Genomic DNA, 21,616 nt, shown 5'->3' with positions numbered 1-21,616 from the left:
TATATTTTGGAGATTAATCCTTTGTCCGTTGATTTCGTTTGCAAATATTGTCTCCCATTCTGAGGGTTGTCTTTTGGTCTTGTTTATGGTTTCCTTTGCTGTGCAAAAGCTTTTAAGTTTCATTAGGTCCCATTTGTTTATTTTTGTTTTTATTTCCATTTCTCTAGGAGGTGGGTCAAAAAGGAAACCCACGCACATATGGTCACCTTATCTTTGATTAAGGAGGCAGGAATGTACAGTGGAGAAAGGACAGCCTCTTCAATAAGTGGTGCTGGGAAAACTGGACTCGTACATGTAAAAGTATGAGATTAGAACACTCCCTAACACCATACACAAAAATAAGCTCAAAATGGATTAAAGACCTAAATGTAAGGCCAGAAACTATCAAACTCTTAGAGGAAAACATAGGCAGAACACTCTATGACATAAATCTCCTGAATTCTTGACTGACATCATTCCAATTAAATCACCTTGGTGTTTAAGTGCTGTGCTAAGGATTTGGCCAATCAGGACTCCTAAAAATAAGTTAACACTAATTCTGACCATGTGACCAGTAAATGCTGATGCTGCATTCTTGTTCATTCTTTTGTTTTATGAGCAAATGAGCTTTGGGAGGGGCACAAAGATGGTTTCCACTGCCTGCTTTCAGGAACTGATGTACTTCTGATCCCCCAAAGAGCAGTTTGAAATAAAATCAGGCAGAGTACGTTGAAAGTAGCTAGCTAGTTTACTTCTTTCATTTGGAGTTAAACTGTTTTTCTTTTTCCTTCCCATCTTTAGTCTAATGGACCATCACCAAACTGGAGTTAAGTAGCATGCAGTGTGTTCACTGTCATCATCCTTCCATCAGCTCTTTGTTTGCTTTGGGCAAGTTTTCCAAAACAATTCATTTTTGGCAGTTTCCACCTCATTTAAGTACATTTAAAAAGCTGTGAATTACTGCCCTGAAAAGTTTTCCAAACTTCCAAGTTCACCTGCCATTTAAAAATGCTGTTTTCCTCATTTTAACTATTGTAACTCTTCCTTCTACAAGGATCTCTGAAGTTATTAAAAAAGAACTCCAGTAGCATGTGGCACTCAACTTCTTTTACATCTGCCTTACCTTTGGTCTTGTACATTATTAGAAGGAAAATCATTTACTTTCAAACAATTGTTTCTTGCCTAAGCTGTGAGTTTTTCCAATGTTATTTTAACCAGTTTGCTTGCAGTGGGACATTTTTTTTTTTCTAACATTCTATTTTTTATAGCATATGAAAATAGAGCAAAAAAATATGAGTTTGGGGTAGCAAATATCCTGATTAACAGATAAATCTCGTCAGTTCTTTTTACCAGAATGGATGCAATCTTCAGGCATATTTCATGCTGAAAATGTGTGAGGTGTGGGTCCAAGAACAAAATGCATTTCTGATGAAAGGAATAACCTCTGTATAAGCTATAGGATACATTAATTTAACAAAAAAGGCACTGAGGATAACTATGAATTCAGAACTGTGCTAGGCATTGTGGAGACATGATTTACACCAAGTTAGAGTTCTAGTTGGAGGGACAAGACTTTCATGTGGACATTTAAATGACAATACGAGATAACAAGTCACAAGGAGTTACTAGGTAGGACTGGCAAGGGTGGTTTGTGAGTCATTGGGTGAGAATGATCAGGATGTCTCCACGGAGGAGTTGACAACAGAGCAGAGTTTTGTGTGATGGGAGGATCCAAGTAGGCAAAAGGCAAGGAAGAGGGCCTCTTGGGTGGGAACAGTGGTGGAAGTGAGGTTTAGAGTCAAGAAGCAGAAGATGTGGCAGGTCCTAATGAGTACTATTGCTGTCAGCTAGGAGTAGGACCTAATTTTGAAAAAGCATTTGGGGCCACATCATGGAGGGCCTTGATTGGAAACCTAAGGAATCTGGAGTTTATCTTTAGAATAATGAGAAGTTATTGGATAAATCATTAATCTCTTTTTACTTCAGTTTACTGTAAAGTTAGGATACTAATCATTCCTATTGCATAGGTTTGCTGTGAGACGAATTAATGCATGTAAAGCCTTTAGAACCGCGCTTGTCACATAATAAACACTCAATCAATGAGAGTGACAATTATTTTAAATTATTGTTAGTGGCATTATTATTACTGACCAGGAAGGAGCATTATGAATATGCTTAATAGCAACCAATGCCCTCGGCATTGAACAGGAAATGATCCTTGGACAATCATTCCTGAACTTCATCTTTAAATTATTAAATATTCCTTTGTTTATCTCTTAAAATAAATAAGTACATTAAATAAAATGGAAGATCTCTTTTCATCATCCATCATCAGGCCCCTTTGCCCTGGGTTCTGCCCTGCTCCAGTAAATCTCATGCCCTTCCCAGTAGGACCAATGACACCGACATAGAATAGTTTTGCAGGATCACATCCAATTTATTTGAACCTTTGGTTTAATCCTGAAGAAAAAAGAGAAGCAGATGAGGTGTGTTGAGATATCCCTGCCCCAATCTGCTCTATTATTCTATTTTATATCTTTTCCTCACTCCATCCCTCCACTATGTGCTCTATTTCAGTGCCCCAAACCTTTGTATATAAAAGTACATAACGAATGAGATGGGTACAGAGGAACAGTTCCCTGGCCCTTGCACCATGTTTCCTCTCCATCCCTGGGCTCCTATGATGTGTTACACATGTGCCAGGCTCTGGGTACATACCCACTTTCCTTTCTCTTTTCCATCTACTCTCTTACTGAGTGCCAGGAGAGAAATGAAGAGGAGGAGGAAATGAGAGCATCAGAGAAAGAACCAAGAAGGGTTATAACTGAAGATAGGGGACAGAAAAGCAAGAATCGTGAAGATAAGAGGAAACACATTCGATGTCAGATCAGGCTTCTGGGCTGCACACAGTTCTTTAGAGCTTCCTGTATGGTCCCTGAAGCAAACATGAAGGGAAAAATAATACTGTAAATTTATGCTGTAATTAAAAGTAATACATTACATTTATTCTAAGACCTAAAATAACTCCTCAATAAAGGCATATGAGGATAACTTAACCAACCAGTGACAGATAAAATGTTTTTACATAAGAGTGCCAGTATTTGCAATTAAATGTATTGTTGTACAATGGAGTCAATTCTGGTGTCTTTCTCCTGGTACGGCTGGTCACTCATGACTGTGAACAACTGCCTTTGGTCCTTTTAGGTAGATTGTATAGTTGTTTAAATATTCCCTAGTAGTATCCACTAATTTTTTTGAATTATAAAATATACTTTTTTCTGTACGCTCTTTCTTCTTTCTATTTTGGGGAAAATGTATTATTAATTTTTAAAAATTATTTTGTTCCCAGGGGCTTCCATTGTAACTTCTAGTGATGCTGTTTATTAGAAAGAAAACATCATCATGTTATGTTGTAAAAAGAAATAATGACTCTGAACCACAAAAATTAAACAACTATAAAAAATGTTGTGAATTTGTTGAAAATGGTAGTTGAAATGTTATTGGATATTTAGCTTGAGGTTCATTGTACAAAATATTGACTTGATTAAAAAGAAATTAGCTTTGTTGAGTTGGAATGACTTTAGGGAAAAGACAGGAAAATGAGAGGAGAGCTTGAGGTGATTCCCAGTGTTTCTGGGTAGAAGACTTCTTACTGGGTAATGGGTGCCCTACTGTGCTTCTCTACAAGACTCTACAGGTCAAGTCCTGCCTCACAATGGCAACTTGTTTAGCTTAATGGCACTTTCTGTCACCAAACTGACTCAGTGGCAGTGACCTCAAACACACGTCAGTGTTCACAAAATCACTGAATTCAGAGGACTTTGGCTTAAATGGAACATAATCTACCTCTTAAAGAATAAAAGAGTTTAAAATCAAAATTTTGTTCTATGGGAGACAGCGTGGGATAATATAATTTGGGGATTTGCAGGGTGGAGGTCACATACCATAGGAGCTGTGTGGTTCCAGGTAGGTTATTTAACCTTTCTGAGATCCTTTCATTCATCAGTAAAACAATTACTATTTCAGAAAGTCACAGTGAAGGTTAATGAAACAATACAACTACAGTGACAATCATGGCCTCTGGTAGACAGTAAGTAATAATCAGTAGTGTGCTGCATCTGGTCTTTATCAGCTCTCAAGGACTGATTGATCAATTATCAGAAATTTTGAGACCCAGTTGTTAAACACAGTCATTGTTGAAAATTATATATATTTACAGTTAAAAAATTATATTAAAAACAAATGAAATATATATATACTCATAACATCACCTTCTAATCAGTTTATTACATTTTATTATTATCTATGTTCTGAGCCTATTTGCATCTATTGTATCTGTAGGATGAAAACACTGCATGATGGTGTTCCACTGCACTTTTCTTCCCAACTCTGAATTCGGTGACTACATGGTGGTAACTTGAAATCATGGTGGGAATATTTGCACCTCAGATATTGGGAAAATGCTACAAATCAGGGCTTTTTTTCCTCCCCTGAAGAGAGCTGGTTGTTAAATATTTATCACCACTGGTAACAAAAACCATTAGTTTTCTTCCCTTTAATGTATGTAAAGTGTCTGGCAGCATGTATGGCACATAGAATGTGCTGGTGAAACACAGGTCTCCATTGCTCCTATTTTTCTTTATTTTTTTGGCCACCCCACACGGCATGCGGGGTCTTAGTTGCCCCACCAGGGATCAAACCTGTGCCCCCTGTAGTGGTGGAAGCATGGAGTCTTAACCACTGGACTGCCAGGGAAGTCCCTCCATTGCTCTTAATTGGGGGTCAACTGACTCTTAGAAGTAGAAGGAGGCTTAGATATAATCTCATTCAATTCCCTTGGTAGACCAGAGGCAAAGTGGCCTGCCCAATGTCATGGCTAATTAAGGACAACCCCAGAGACTCAAAGTCTTGTGTCTGACCTTGATGATTTCCAAGCTCTCTCTCCTTCCTTCCTTCAAAGCCAGAGTAATTAACCCCACCTGCAGGCTCTGTAACTGGGACATTGAGCAGGAGGAACTTAGGAGCTCTAGCTTGACATTTGGAGTTCAGCCTAAATCCCACTTAGTCCTTATCCAGCTCTGTCCTGTGCTCCCATTTTGGTAACTCACCTTGGGCCTTTTTCTGGGGTCTCAGTTTACTTCTTGGATTCCTGGCAGCTCTGCCAAGGGATCTCACTTGCTTCCTCTGCTGGGGTCCCTATCTTGGGACCTTGAGCTTCTATACTTAGGCCTTTGCCTTGTCCATGCCAGGCAACCTTCCTCTGTAGGGACAGCAAACCTGCCTGGAGCGGATCCTTGCTACTTGCTGTTACCCAGCATAAGTGGATTTCAGGATTGCTTTCACACCTGGAATCACTGCTTCCAGACCTTTCCTTATATCCTTGGTGTTAACTCTCATCTTCCTCGACAAGACCAAAGACGTGGGACCCATGGTCACAATATTGCCACACCCGAGGTGCTAGCTCCCACATTTGGCCTGCTGGGCTGGGCTTCCTCCTCTCAGACCCTATCCCTGCGAGCAAGTCTGCCTCTGGGTCAGGTACCCTCCTAATCTCTGTTTATCTGTGGTTGGCTAAGCCAGGGACGATCCTGTCACAAAACATGAAAAAAGTAAAACTACAAAGGGAAACTAGCTCTACCAGACATTAAACATACTATAAAGCCTCTATAACTAAGTAGTATGGTACTGGCTCTTCGGAGAAGTGGGTCATTCCAAAACTGAGGCAGGGAAAATGCAAGATGAACCCATAACATCTTGTGATCTTATTTAGTGGGAAACACTACAGTTTTTTTCACTAAGATCAAGCACAGGTACGTTTCTCCCAAACCATCAAAGACCACATGGTCCACCTGCTCTGTAAATTATTCCAGATCAAATGTCCACAAACTAAGGCCCATAGATCAAATCTGGCCCTCCGCCACCTGTTTTTATGTATAAAGTTTAATTGGAACACAGTCACTCCCACTTGTTTCCTTATTATTTATGGCTGCTTTCTGGCAGAGTTGAGTACACACAGCCCTCTGTATCCACGGATAGAGAATGCATGGATACATGCTGGGGTACAACTGTTCTATGTCATTTTATATAAGGGACTTGAGCATCCTTGGATTTTGGTTTCCGTGGGGATCCTGGAACCAATCCCCCGTGGATACTAAAGGATAACTGTAGTTGCAACACAGAGACCATATGGACCACATTGCCTAAAATATTTACTATCATTTACTATCAACCCATTATAGAAAAAAAGTGCTGACACATGTTCTACAACATGGAATGGGAAGGAAAACTTCCTCACTTCTTTTATGAAACAAGTTTGACACTGATACATAAGCCAGTTAAAGATAGTACAAGGCAAGAGAACTGAAGACTGGTAACACTCATGAACACTGATGTAAAAATACTAACTAGAATACAGCAAGCAAAATGTTTCCCTGTAACTTCTTTGGCACTGTTTTGAACAGAACTTTAGTAATTTGGTTCAGTGCCATATACGTCTATGCTATCACTGCCGGTGGTGGTTTGGGTTTTTTGAGGTCACTGTGCTTAGTGTTGGGGAACACAGACAAAGTCTAACTGATGCCCTCACTATGCTTATTGTCCATGGGGGAAATAAACACTGTAAATATTTCACTCAAAAGTGATGTTTATCAGGGTATAAATGGAGGGTGTAGGAGCAATGACCAGGCCAAGGGGTTCAAGGAAGGCAGTTGCGTTGTTGTACATTGCATAGTACACCACTATGTCCATTTTGCCCATATGGAGCCTGGCACACATCTACAATGAGTAGGAACCTTGGGTTGTGCACTGCTATGCTCCTTGTGTCCAGCACTGAGCCTGGACTCTCGCTCCCTCCAGGTAAGCTCATTTCATTCTGCACTCTTGTGCTTCTTGGGTCCAGTACCGAGGCTGGCACTCAACCTCTGTGGGCTGGCACTTTGCATCACGCACTGTCAAGCTCCTTGTGTTCAAAGCTCATCCTGCCCTCAGCTCCTTGGAGGTAGGTGTCTTGTGCACTGTTGTTTTCCATTTGCCCAGCATTGAATCTAAGTGCTCCTTGAGGGTAGGCATCTTGTACACTGGTCCATCCTTTGTGCCAAGCAATGAGCTTAGGATCATTGTTTTCCTTGTACATTGTTCATCATGCCCACTTGTGAGCCTGGCACACAGCTCCTTGAGGGTAGGCATCTTGCATTGTGCACTGTCATGTTCCTTGTGCCTAGCACTGGGCCTGGCACATAGTCATAACTGGAATGATTCTCAGTTGAGCCATGAAGGGTCAGCAGAGGTTACCCAGGTAAACACAGAACAGAGGATTCTGGGTAAAGGAAGTAGCCTGAAAAAGGCAGGAATGTAAGTGCTGAGATGTGTATATACACCTTTTATTCCTACTGCCTATTTTTTCCCTTCTGGTTTTTGGCCACCCCCGGCAAATGGGTCATGGAGACACATTTCTGGCAACCTGCCAAGACCTCTGCTTCCTGTTGGGGGCCATGTGTTTGGGGCCTCAGTTCCACTCACAGTAGGATGTGCATCCTGCTAATTTGCAGTGAGATAAGTAAGACCCTAGTAACTTTCTTGGCGATGATGTGTTAGGCTCAAGAATAAGCAGAACAAGCAGCAACTTACTTTCACATTTTCCTCCTATTCTACCTGGAGAGAGATTTTTGTTATTTCATGGTTTTCTGATGAAAGATGTCTCGGGTGGGAAAATCTTCAGCAACTCTGAGAGTGTCCGAAATTTTCAAAGAGGACGGAGAACATGCTTTGAAAGCTGAGTTAAAACGCTTCTCTCTTCTGAATGCCTTTCACAGCCTCGGGTCTGGTCTTTTCGATCTGGCTTTTGAAGTTCTGTTCTCTTTCAAGCTTAATTCCTCTTGGAGTGTGACCAACTTACTAGAGAAGCTATGTTTTTCAAAAGGAATGTTGAAACCAGAGCATTTCCATGGGAATATGGGTTAGTGTTCCTGTACTTTTTCTCCCTGCTAGCACTCTCCCTGCTCGAAAGAGAGTGCATTCTCCTGCAGGCCTGTGGATCCCACGCTATTGTTTCTCAGCCAAATTGACTAGGACAAGCAAAGTGAATACGCTAAAGGGACACCCCCTCCATCCTGCTGATCCTGTTGTGCCCGAGTTTAGGTCCAGAAGTCTGAGATTGTTGTCTCTCATAGGTCGAGGGGCCTACCACCATTTTCTGAGGTTTTGGGTGTATTAACAAAATATGTCAAAAAATAATTTTTGGAAAACTAGGGTAACCGGTTAGGGTACCCTATGAAGACTGAAGCAATGAGGCTGTGCGCCTCTGGCAGTACATGGGTGCAAGTTATCCAAACCAAGGGCAGAAATCTCAATATCCTTGTACTCCGTGTGATTTTGGCATTCTCTTCTGGGCCTCCAGTGAAGAGTTCCTAGGTCTGAGAATGGCTCCGGCAGTAGTGGATTTGGGGTTAAGGATAATCCCACTCCTTGGTCAGTGGATGGGCAGTGGTCCATGCCTCTACTGTGGACGACAGGATATCGAAGGCACCAACTGGCAGACGAGACCCAGGCAGAAGTGACTCACTCTGTTTTCCACAGTGGACACTGATGAAATACCAGCCAAAAGACCGAGATTAGATTGCTTTATTCACCAGGGGAAAAACAGTCTCTGCAATGCTGCCAGCTTATTTGGATTCCCATTGCAGCTGACCACAAAGCCCATGGTAACTTCTGCTTGTAATGGAACACGGAATGTGGTTCCTTCAGGAAAGGTATTTTCGAACTCTTCATCTTCTGAACTGACAGGTTCTGGATCCTGGAACAACATGCTGAAACTGGGTAATAAATCTAATGGAATAAGTGACTATCCAAAGATCAGAGTGACAGTAACTCGAGATCAGCCATGCAGAGTCCTGCCTTCCTTTGGTTTTACTTTGAGCTCAGAAGCCTGTAATAGAAGACCAGGTGGCCGTCGCCATAGCAAAGGCAATCTGGAGAGTTCCTTAATGTGGAAGCCTCAGGAACAGGTTGTAACAGAGATGATTTCTGAAGAGGGTGGCAAGGGTCTGAGGCGTCCCTACTGTACTGTGGAGGAGGGTGTTCAAAAAGAGGAAAGAGAGAAATACCGAAGGTTATTAGAGTGACTTAAAGAAGGTGGTCATGGAAATTATGTTCCTCCTGTAACTTCAACTCATCATAGTTCTCAAAGAAGTCAGATGGACACATTAAAGACCAAAGGCTGGGGGCAAGAGCAAAGTCATGGAGTCAAAACAACTCAGTTTGTTCCAAAACAATATAGAGTTGTTGAAACAAGGGGATCTCTATGTTCAGTGAGAAGTGGAAAGAGGTGTTCAAAGGGGAAAATTTCTGATACAGAGAAGACAGTTGGAATCAGACTTGAAAATGAAGGTAGGAGGGGACTCCAGCTGGAACCTGACCTATCTGAAGAAGTGTCAGCCCGACTCTGCCTGGGCAGTGGAAACAATGGCTTACTCAGGAGGAAGATGTCAATACTTGAGACAAAAGAAAAAAATTGCTCAAGCAAAGAGAGGGATAAGAGGAGGTATGATCTTCTTGAACTTACAGAGGACGTGGAAAAGGAAATCAGTAATGTTCTAGGCCATGGCCCACAGGATGAGATCCTAAGTAGTGCTTTCAAATTATGAATCACTCGAGGAGATATCCAGAGCTTGAAGAACTATCACTGGCTCAATGATGAAGTCATTAATTTTTACATGAATCTCCTGGTGGAAAGAAATAAAAAACAAGGGTATCTAGCACTTTATGCATTCAGTACTTTCTTCTATCCAAAATTAAAGTCTGGGGGTTACCAAGCAGTGAAAAGATGGACCAAAGGGGTCAGTCTCTTTGAACAGGAACTTATTCTGGTGCCTATTCATCGGAAGGTACATTGGAGCCTGGTAGTGACAGACCTAAGAAAAACGTGTCTTAAATACCTGGATTCTATGGGACAAAAGGGCCACAGGATCTGTGAGATTCTCCTTCAGTATTTACAGGATGAAAGTAAGACCAAAAGAAATATTGACCTGAATGTTTTATTTTTTATTTTTTTTCGGTACACAGGCCTCTCACTGTTGTGGCCTCTCCCGTTGCGGAGCACAGGCTCCGGACGCGCAGGCTCAGCGGCCATGGCTCACCGGCCCAGCCGCTCCGCGGCATGTGGGATCTTCCCGGACCGGGGCACGAACCCGTGTCCCCTGCATCGGCAGGCGGACTCTCAACCACTGCGCCACCAGGGAAGCCCTGACCTGAATGTTTTAGAGTGGACCCACTCCCTCATGAAGGCACATGAGATTCCTCAACAGTTGAATGGGAGTGATTGTGGAATGTTTACTTGTAAATATGCAGATTATATCTCTAGGGACAAACCCATCACATTTACTCAGCACCAGATGCCTCTGTTCTGGAAGAAGATGGTATGGGAAATCCTTCATCAGCTGTTGCTGTGAGAATGCCCTGCCGCGGTCCCTCCAGCTGCTGGTGGTTCTTTCACAGATGGACGTTTCCCTATACCTCATGCATTGTGGGTTAAAAAGTCCCTGCATCACCTCTGTTCTCTTACAGGTACTGAGCTGTCAGAAGTGCATGAAGGCCCCTCTCTGCACCCTAGTCTGACTTGGTGTGCGGAGGGCTGCTTGCAACCCTGTTTATAAGGCCATGCCTGCTCAGAGCCCTGGACTCTCCACCCACACAAGAACAAACGCTAATTAATACTCTTTTTTTAAAGATTTTTTTTTTCCCTATGAATGTGGGAAATGAAGGATTTATTCTATGATTTGTTTCTTCTGTGTGTTTGTTCACGTGTATTCAATCTCTCACTCATTTGCAAACATAATGGTCAGTGGCTGTTTTCTGCTGCTCTTTTAAAGTTAACTCTAAATTACTCATTCATTTGAACTATTTATTTCTGAAAGGAATGTTAAGCTGCCACTCCCTGCTGAAGATCAGGAGGGAAAGCAGTGGGGAGGGGAAGGGTTAATTAACTTCTCTAGCGGGAGCCATAACTGCAGACTTGAAGCAGGAGGTCTTTTTTCTTTTGAGGCTTGAAAATGCCAGGAGAAGTGCTGTGGTGTAGGGCTCTGGCTGCCTTTCAGAGGAAGTTCCACACTACATCATTGGCACGGTGGCGTGGAAAAGTGGAATTGTGGCCCAGGGAGCTCTGGCTGTCCAAGTGTCTTCAGAAGAGTGTCGTGGTCATCCTAAAGAGACTTCCCTTTCTGGAAATGAGGTGACTTGGCTACTCTTGAAACTGGATTTAAAGTCACTGTAAACCCTAAATCTTCATTTTCATCCCAGATCTGGTTGAGTATAAACCTCACATATGTAAGTGCTGGACTGAGCTGTTTATTTAAAAAGATACTATTCAATTTAAAGCTATTTTTCCTCAAAGTTTTTTTCTATATATAAAGCCAAAATTAAGTTTGGTACTCATTAGGATTTACATCTCCCCATTCCACTGCCGCTGAAATCTGTGCAAGAAAAGTTAGTACTTGGCTCTGAGGTTGCTAGTTACACAGTAATCTATTTTGCAAATGAAAGTTTGTATTTAACTGTTTTGTTCATTAAAAACCTTACAGTGGTTGCACATATTTAATTTCAGAAAGTTTAGAGTTGGTCAGAACATATTTTGCAAGATCTAGTGCCTAATGTTGCTTTTCTGATGTAATAAAAGGTGGTCTGGAAAAAGAAAAATGTCAAAAAATAAGTCAGAGTTTTTCAGGAACAGCAGTCTAATCTCATTTGGAGGTAATGTCACCAGTCCAACTGTGACCTCTTCGCCAATGTGAGTCTTGGAGCAAATGGCCCTCCTTGCACCCCCTGTGATGGGTCCTACACTAAATGCTTGTATCTACGATCATCCATATTTGGTAGGCTCTGAGTGGTATTGTGCATGAGAAGCTATTTTTCAGCAAATAATGAATTTTCAAGATTCTTGATATTATTTAAATAAATAAATAGTTATAATTTTTTCATTTGAAAAAAGTTTTTAAAAATTATTTACTATAGTACAAAGTGTGAGTCTGTGGCCTTCAAGGGAAAGGGAAATGTCGATGACAATACTTGTCCTATAGTTGCTTACAATGAGAAGAAATGTTAAACAAAGACACCATTCTCTCTCTCTTTGTTTTTATTTCCTGGCCCCACGGCATGTGGGATCTTAGTTCCCCGACCAGGGATAGAACCTGTGCCCCCTGCATTGGAAGCACGGTGTCTCAACCACTGCACTGCCAGTGAAGTCCCGAAGACACCATTCTCTTAATGATGCTGCGTTTACTAAGACAATAAAGTCAACACCTACATTTTAGAATAGAGAATAATGGTTCTCCACCTGGGCTGCTTATCTGCAACATGAGGGGTAGGAAGTGGCAAAAGAAACATTTCTTTTGAGTCTCTGCCAGAATTAGCTGTGAGATGCTGAAATAAGCAGCCCAGTGGGTAGATGTTAACCATATTACCATCCTGCCCTGACAGGTGTAACTCTATGGACAGGTGGATACTCAGGTCAAGACTTTTCATGTATTCACAGCTGCTGCCTCATCACTTGCTGAATTTTCCAAAATCATTCATGCATCAAAGTATGTTCCTAAAAGATTTGCCTGTGTCTATATGATGTAACCAATGAACTGAGACGCAAGAATCAACTAGACTCAGGGAATGACAATTTCAATTTGAAGGGACTTCCACTATTAGAGTAGAAATAAGTAGATCATCCATGGTCTGGTTATTTTATTTGGACATATGGAGCCTTCATCAAATAATTAGCTTTAATCATTCTTTAATTAATATCTAATAATGATTTCCTAAACGTGTCAAAGCAAATAAAAGTGGGTGTTTGTTCTACTCTGTGACTGGAGAGTTACTGTGTATACATAGATTCCTGTTTTTTTCCAGTGTCTTTGTGGCCTAGGAATGGTCTACTTCTCTTTGAGCCCACCGTATTGTGTCTGCACATTCTCAGGCTAAGATGTGTTAACATGAAAAAGAGGTAGAAGTCAAGTGTAATTAAAAACGACAACAATGAGCTGTATGTACTTCTATACCAGTAGTGAACTAAGCTGTTCACCTTTAATACTGTAAAACCCTAAACAATGATATTCAGAGCATGGTTTACTGTGATGAAAGTGGCAATTAGTTTATTGTTTCGGTCATTATTTTTGAAATTCACAATTTTACTTTATGCTAAATTAAGTGTAAAATTTAACAGTTTAATAGAGAAAATTTAGGGATCCATGTTATTGAGGGGCCAGGACTCATATAAATAGCAGTTGACATCTGCTGCCTCACTGTCGTATATTATGAGACATAAAGGAGAGAAGTGACTTAAACTGTCATGCTGGTTCCTGGCATGAAAAGGTCTTTGAAGTGTAGAGTCTGAAGCTAGCCCTTGGTTGTTAGCATCTGTATCTTACAATGCATTAAAAGTATAATGGGCGTTCAGGAGCCCAGCAAAAGCCTGCATTATGTCCGTTGCTGGGGAACATGTCTGGCTGTATGGTGGGTTGGCCACCAGAGATCTATTTGCATAAAGGACCTTAGAATCTCCTGGACAGAGGTCCCATTCTAAGGGAAGAAAGAGACAGGCAGACAAGCTTAATCCAGCAGTAAAGTCTCCATCATCATAAGGAAAGAGTCATTCATCTGTTCAATCCACAAAGGATTATTGAACACCTATCATGAGATTCTGAGTTTACCATGGTGTCTGTTATGCAGATTTGTCTTCCACTCTAGCCTGGCCTTATGGAGAGGGTGGATTCTGAACACAGAGTGGAAAGGGCACCTTTTTTGGTATCTACATAGGATGGCTTTTGTACTTTTTAAAAGGGAGTATAACATAAGGAGAGACAGGATCTCCCCCCCAGCCCTGCCCCTTCCACACACACACACCACACATACCCATGCATACATTGCCATAGGTCTTTGGGGATGTGGATGTGGTGGCAATGCCAGCTGGGAAGCCACAGTGCCCAGCAGGGTTGGCTGCAGTACTGACAGACAGCCACTCCTGACGGTGCCCTGTGGTGCTGGCTGGCTGTGTGTCAGCAGAGCTAAGGAGCTGAGGCGGGTTCCTGAATGCTCTGAGAGCACGTTGCAGGGGCCGGGGCCCATGGTGGGCATGAGTCAGCCAAAGAGATGGAGAAAGAAGTAATTTCACATAAAGAGTTGTTAAGTTCTTTCTCCAAATATTTCAAAGATATTGTTTGAAAGAGAAATTGGAAAGATTGAAGTAACTTTTTTTGAGGACAATCACATAGTCACCAATTTGACCAGTTTCAACAAACTCTATCCAAATTAAGGGTTTTTGTAACTGAAGTCAGCTGGTCATTCTGTGGGTATAAACACAGATAATGCTCAGTGGATGTCTGGTCCCTTTGCAGTCTTTCCCATGACATGGCTCTTTCCCATGCAGAGCACTGGGGCTATTCTGGGATGATGATTCTGGCCCCTCACCTCAAAAAACTTTTATTTTCAGTGTTGTTTCCCAGAGAGAGTTATCAATGCCATGCTCTCAGAGTTTTAGGCTTGGAGGTTTGTACTTACTAATTTCACACAATTTAAAATTTGTGCCTCAAGCACAATAGATGCAGATAATAATACCAAGTAAACACATTGTCCTTAAATTTACCTTTAAATTTAAAAGTAACGAAAAATGGGGCCTCCCTGGTCGTGCAGTGGTTAAGAATCCGCCTGCCAATGCAGGGGACACGGGTTCGATTCTGGTCCGGGAAGATCCCACATGCCGCGTAGCAACTAAGCCCGTGTGCCACAACTACTGAGCCTGTGTTCTGGGGCCTGCCAGCCACAACTACTGAAGCCCGCGCACCTAGAACCCGTGCTCCGCAACTAGAGAAGCCACCGCAATCAGAAGCCCGTGCACCGCAGTGAAGAGTGGCCCCCGCTCGCCGCAACTAGAGAAAGCCCACGCACAACGAAGACCCAACGCAGCCAAAAATAAATAAATAAATAATGAAAAATAACTCAGAATCTAGTGATAGGTGTTCAATTAACCTTTGTAGATTGAATGAATGAATCACTCTTTCGTTATTAATTATACTGGTATCATATAATTATTTTCATTATTAATATTAATTAATTATTACTGTGCTTTCAGAGAAACCTGCTACAATTCCAAGGTGGAAGACTTGTGATGATCAAGCTGAAGAGTAATGTGATAATTACATGAGGATGAGACACTGTTATAGAACTGTCAAGAACCACACACACCCATGCACGCACATACACACGTGTCCACATGCACAGCACACAATGGTGGCAGGTATAATATTTCCCATGTGAGCACCTCCAAAATCCTTGAATTAGCAAGACAAATAAACATATTTTTTTTACCACTGAAACTTACACTATATGTAGTGACACTTCAATTAGGCAAATTGTATTTTTATCAAAATATTTGTTTCCAGATCGGTTAATGTGCTTCTGAAATATTAATTTGTTGAATTTTTCTTTTCTTTATGTGTATTCGCTGTGTTTAGCTGGACTGTGACACCTCTGGAATGTAATTTTTAGAAGGCAGCTGTGCAAATTTGACAGATAATCACTAACAAAAGAATGGTTTTGATTAGTCCCATAATGAACATTATCATTAGCTTCTTTCAACAAGCTTACAAATACAAATATGTCCATAAATATTACATGTGTACTAAATGTGTGTACATTTTAATTTTAATGCTAATTCATATTTTTATACAGACCCAATACACGTTACCATTCAAGGTTGATTAAGTACAAGAGGGTTGAAATGCAGCCAATAAAACAAGATTAGAAAGAAATTTTAATTAGAAAATTGCCACCTCAAATCCTTTTAGGAAGTAGGTAGACATAAATAATAAAGAGAACCATTTAGAGACTTTTCTTGACAAGTGGCCGGAATTCTGGAGGGCTGTATTCTAGTCACACCTCTAACTCTGGCTTTCCTAGTGACCTTTAGTAATTGTTTGGTAAATCTTTCAGAAGCTAGGAACACATTAGGTGATCAATAAATGCCTCTGAATTTCATTAAGGTCAGGAGAAAGAATCTCAGGTTGTTTTCCTCACAGGACAATTTCCAAGGCCATTTGGAAGAGATCCTGGGACCAATCTAAAATAAGGCTCCTGGCTCTGATCTTTGGAGACTTCAGATATTCTGGATTGAGGCTAGATTTTATGGACTTGTAAGAAGACCGAAAATGTTTCAGTTTTTCAGCGTGAAAACCAAAATGTTAAAGATACTTTTAAATGTCACATAATCTAGACCTTGCCGTAAACTTATCTGCAATTTACCATTAAACTGTTTCTTACCCGTTGGGCTTCAGTGGAGGTGTCCCAGAAGAAATGAGACTTGCTCTGTTTCAGTGACCAGGGAATTATCTCCTTGAGGGTCACTCTGCCTGCATTCACCTTTGGGAACTTGCAGGGGTGCTATCCTTCAGGTCCTATGCTTCAGGACTTCTGCTCGCTTTGTTTGGAAATGCCCTTTGTGACTGACTGCTATTGCCCCCTCACCCTGCGACGCTGGAGGAGCATAAGCTGATTAAACACACCAGCATTTGGTGAGTGCTCTGTTTCCCCTGATTTCTTGCACTCATTTTCTAAGGCTACTGTAACAACTTACCACAAACTTAGTGGCTTAAAATACAAAATCTTATTCTTTCACATTTCTGTACATTTAAAAGTCCAACACAAGTTTCCCTGGGCTAAAATTAAGGTGTTGGCAGGGCTATGTTTCCTTCCGGAGGATCTAGGGAAAACTGTTTCCTTGCCTTTTCCAGCTTCTTAAAGTTGCCTATATTCCTTGGCTTGTGGCCACCTCTCTCCATCTTCAAAGCCAGCAATGCTGCATCTCTCTGAAGGTCCCCAAAGTCTAAACCCATTTTTCCATTATCAACATCTCTCTGACTGTCCCCTTTTCTCTCTCTCTCTCTCTCTCTTCTACCTTTAAGGACCCTGTGGTTACATTGGGCCCACCCAGATAATCCAGGAAACTCTCCCCATCTCGAAGTCCTTCACTTCATCACATCTAGAAAGTCCCTTTTGCCACGTAAGGTAACATATTCACAGGTTCCTGAGGTTAGGATGTATATGGCTTTGGAAGGAGGGCATTATTCTGCCTACCACCCTTCTTATTATGTTTCTTCAGGAATGGAGGAAGATAAAGTTGTTTTGTGAATTATTACTATAAATGTTAAAACTTTCACTATGATAGAATCACGGTTGAGAGATGTGGTCCATATTTGCAGAAATGGCCACGATAATTTTCTCTCCTATACACACTTTTGTGTCATCCCCTCTCACGCTGACTATGGGCTTGACCATGTGGCATACTTTGGCCAATGAGAAATAACAAACAGGATGCAAACAGGTGCTTGAAGAATGCTTGCACGTTGGGATTTGCCATCTCTTGCTATTCTTTACACCCCTCTGACTACCATGAAGACACCCGAGTGAGTCTACCAAGTGGTGAGACACATGTGACCCAGGCACCTTTGTCATTGAGCCAATAGTCAGTATTGGCAAGTAGCACCAATCAATCAGCAGCACAAGCCACCAACATTTAAGAGTGATCACCTTAGATCATCCAGTCATCAGCTGACCTGCCAGAAACCACAGGTGCATGAGGAAGGCCAGCAGTGTGGAGCCAAGCTGGACCAGACCAGAGGGACTGCCCGGATAAGCAACAGAATCCTGAGCTAATTAGGATGTTTTGAGGGTGATCTGTTATGCAACAAAATTAATTAATGCAGGAAGTGACAGGCAAAATGGAAGCCAAAGCCAAGAATAAGGTTGAATAGAAAGAAAATTCAGTTACAAGGGAAAAGTGAAAAAGAATATCCCTTAAAGACAAACCATAGATATGAAACTTTTGGGAGAGACTCTACGCACAGGAACAGCTAAGTACATTGAGTCTAACCCCTCTTTCCTCTCCACCTTCATGCCCTCAACTCTGTGACATTCACTGTCAAAAGCATGCTCCAATAATCATTTTCATCTGATGGTATGATGTTATCTTGAAAGAGCTTAAACATCCCCTAATCTGATGCTCCTATTTTATTTCCTAGAAAGCTCAAGCCCAAAGAGATGAATTGACTTGCCCATTTCACTTACATTTAGCTTATATTTCCTTTGCTTTCAATGAAACAAATATATTTCCTAAACACTTTTGAAAACGCTACGGTACTTTACTTGCAGGAGAATGTTGTGTTCAGTTTCCTTCTTTTTCCTGTATCTCCTGATATAAGTCTCAGGATGGGTGGACCTATAGCCAGAAGCTTTGTGGCAAGGAGAGAGTATGACTCTTCCATGGTCAGCATACCCAGAGAACTGTTTTTGAAAGGACACCTTTGCCTCATTCCTGGAAAAAATGAGCCAGAGATGGAGGATGCCATCAGCGTGGCCTTACCAAAGAAACAGGCAGTTTTGCAGTTGGTCTTAAAGATTGTTCTCTGGTGCCGTTAAAGAAAAGGTAATGTAAAGAAAGCAAAGCTGTGTGCATTTAGAAAGGCTGGAGGTGAGGCAGCTCTTTGAAATGATGTTACCAATCTTCTGGGAGCAACTCACCTTTGTGGTGGACTGTTTTTAAAGGGGGATGACATGTATGTTTAGAAACAATAAACCCTTTCACCAGCAGCTCCCCAAGACCTGGTAGACTGATATGGTTCACAAATTCAGAAGTGATGGAACTAGCCCGATAAGGTACCAAGCATGCTGCTGCCTCCTTGATATGATTGAAAGGCTATTGATTTTCGACTGAGCTGCCTTTAAATAACAGACACTTGTTCTTGGAATACCAATCAGGTGCTTTCTGTGGGAAATACATATTGCTCTCCATTCAGTTCTGCCTTTTCAATGCACCAATCCACTTCTAATCATTATGAAATAGCACTCTTATTCCTTAAAGCTACGATAAAATGTAATTGGAAATAAATCTTTAAAAGCATAAAACATAAAGAAATTGTTCTTGTAAGATGTATCATAAGGTATAATTTATTAGGACCTTACCAAACGATCATATTTTGGCCTAAATTTCATCCTTGCACTAGCTGTAAAAGAAAAGTTTGCTATAAAAATACATAAACAGATACTAGGGGGCCTGAGTAACCTACTTAAGAGGACAGACTGTTTTGAAATACTTGAAGTAACACCCATTTAGGAAAAAAATATGCCAATTAAGAGGCTTTTATTTTGTAAAGCTGGTGCAATTCGATATTTATTTATCAATGCACTATTAGTATAGTTTGGTACTTTGCCTACTTGGGAATAATTGCAATGAATTTGCTTTAAAATATTTTCACCTTGTTAGTCTGAATTGCTAAGATTTTGCTGTATTTAGTCATTTTTAGAGGGAATGTTTTCAGCAAAGTTTTCTTTTCTGCTTAGACTGTGTCTGTTCTCATAAGTGGAAAATGGCTGCTGAGTGTGTGAAAAGAGTACAAAAGACTTCAGCAGGCAGACACTATTTATGATCATTTGAAATTTTCCATCCATGGAAAATTCTCAAATTAAGCTTATGAAGGCAATCCAATTTAGCAGACTGATAACTGGACAAAGCACAAGCTTATTGGCAGGGCTGGATTTGGGGCTGCACTTGTCCTTGGTTCTTACCTTCCCTTAGCAGCATCCCAGGAGTTTTTCACTGGTCCTGGAGCTTGTCCTCCAGCAGGGCTCTTGTTCCAGGGGCAGCACCCCAAGCAGTGCTCTCACAAGGCTCCATCAGCTTTAGTGGAAACTGTTCTGGCAATTGCTGTTCCATCAACATAAAAGGTACCAAATCTAAGATCAGATGTGATTACAATGGGTTTACATGCCTTTTCTTTATCACACATCAGCTAAAGACCCTGATGTCTTAGATTTTTTCCTATACTACAGTGTAATTAGTGGGAAAAATTAATACCTTCATCAGTTGAAAGGTTTTTGTGAGGTGATTTCAGGTGACTACAAGATGGACTTGGAATTTGATGTCTGTCTGTGGGTTTGCATGTCTCCTTTTCTCTCTGTTCCCTAATCTCTCTCTCACTCCCTTGGGACTCCTGTTCCTGTTTGTACAATTATAATTGGAATTCCCTGGCTTCCAAAATGGTGTAGTTTCAGCTTTACAATCCAGCAGAAACCTCACCATTGCTTAAACAGTTTTTTACTCTGCAGTTTGAACTGTTTCACAAAACCATATGGTGCCACCAAGCCTCTGGAAGAAATGCAAAGTTTTCATGACGTAAGAGGAATAACTTACTAAAGAGAATCCTAGTGGATCTATTGTGATGAGCTGTAGATTTCTCTAGAGTTCGGTTGCCTGTTTGATGACAACAGGAAACATTTTCTAAACAAGGAGGTTTGAAACCTCCAGTGGAGTGTGCTATTAAGGTCATAGGATTTTTATTTCTACCTAGCTCAATCAGCAGTGGCTGTGACTGTTTTTTTGTTTTGTTTTATGTTTGTTTTATTTTTTCAGTGAAATGAAACCTGCCTCTAAAAACATCCTCCTCGGCCAGGCCTCCTGTTTTAGGTATCTGTGAGGAGGCCCCAAGGTTTAAAACAACTCTCAAGCTTATTTAACAACTGGAAACTGCAACACTTTTTTTTTCTGCATGTGATGAAGAAATACTTGCTTACTGAGCTAAAAGTAACAAATTATAAAAGCACAAGTCAAATAGAATCTTAGAATCAACTCTGATACATACTCTTGGTAGCAGCAGCGAAGTTGAAGAAAAATTTGGACTATAAAAGATTATCATTGAAAAATTTCTATTCACTACTTTAAAAAATTTCTCTATGAGTCTAGGAAAAGATTGCTATTTTTCAGTTGTACTGGTGGAATACCTAGGCTGAGTTTTTGAAACATCAGTGTTCCAGTGGCGCATACTTTGACAGTTACTGGTATAAAACTGTATTAGCTGTAGAGTGCTCTAGGAAGATTTATGATAAAATTAATGATAATGTGTTGATTATGTCCTTGAGTGTAGTATTCCAACAGTTTACTCTGACGGTTAGCTGAGAGTTGAGGCATAGAGAAGTCTGATGCTATGTTCCTTATGTTCGATTTCCTTCACTGCTTAAAGGAGAGTGATTGACATTTAGACCCCAGACTCTCACTCCAGACTCACTGTGCAGTCAATGAGAAGCTGGCCACTCAGCATGTGCTGGTGTCATGCCTGTTCCATGCTGAGAAAACAGCACCCATGCTAATTGAAACGGTAGAGATGATTACCAAGGCTGTAGCTTGAGAAGCAACATATACCGACAATGAAGGGCAAAGGGCTATTTATTTAGAAAAGTTCACCATCAAATCACTGGACAGGATGAACAACTCATCAGGAGAAAATCAACACTTAGTACAATCAAAAGGGAATCCACTGTTATTTGCTAGGCACTCTCAACGTGAACAAAACTCCCTTAAACATCTTCCACTGGATAAGCAGCCATGATTGTGAAAAATCCATCTTTTCTTTTTTTTTTCTGTTGATACCTCTTTCCAAGGTTTTCCGAATTATATTTAAGCATCTGTAAATGCAGAACAGTACAGGCTATCTGATGTTAGCAAGCACCCAATTTAGCATTAATTTCTCTGGATGGAAATCTGAGCCCTATGTTTATGTTAGTAATAGCAACACTACCTAATTTGATCATTCCTGAGCAGGCGGATGTAGTTTCA

At 41.0% G+C, this 21,616-nt stretch overlaps 2 protein-coding genes across 6 annotated transcripts in view; one reads left to right on the top strand and one right to left on the bottom strand.

Moving 5' to 3' along the window:
- HS3ST5 (heparan sulfate-glucosamine 3-sulfotransferase 5) overlaps positions 1–21,616 on the bottom strand; it is a 358,640-nt gene that overhangs the window by 37,030 nt on the left and 299,994 nt on the right. For all 5 annotated transcript variants that reach the window (XR_008618369.1, XR_008618370.1, XR_008618371.1 and 2 more), the window contains exon 2: positions 19,573–19,711. The gene's annotated coding sequence lies outside the window, so the exon portion shown is untranslated. The remainder of the gene's footprint in view (positions 1–19,572; positions 19,712–21,616) is intronic.
- Positions 8,348–10,424, top strand: LOC102981595 (sentrin-specific protease 2-like). The gene is given in 2 exon segments (XM_055087547.1): positions 8,348–10,007; positions 10,212–10,424. Coding segments are annotated over 2 exon segments (1,824 nt in total). The 5' UTR covers positions 8,348–8,396.

The sequence above is a fragment of the Physeter macrocephalus genome, chromosome 10 (assembly GCF_002837175.3).
Source record: "Physeter macrocephalus isolate SW-GA chromosome 10, ASM283717v5, whole genome shotgun sequence".
Classification (NCBI taxonomy): domain Eukaryota; kingdom Metazoa; phylum Chordata; class Mammalia; order Artiodactyla; family Physeteridae; genus Physeter; species Physeter macrocephalus.
This window is presented reverse-complemented; position numbering and strand designations above follow the sequence as displayed.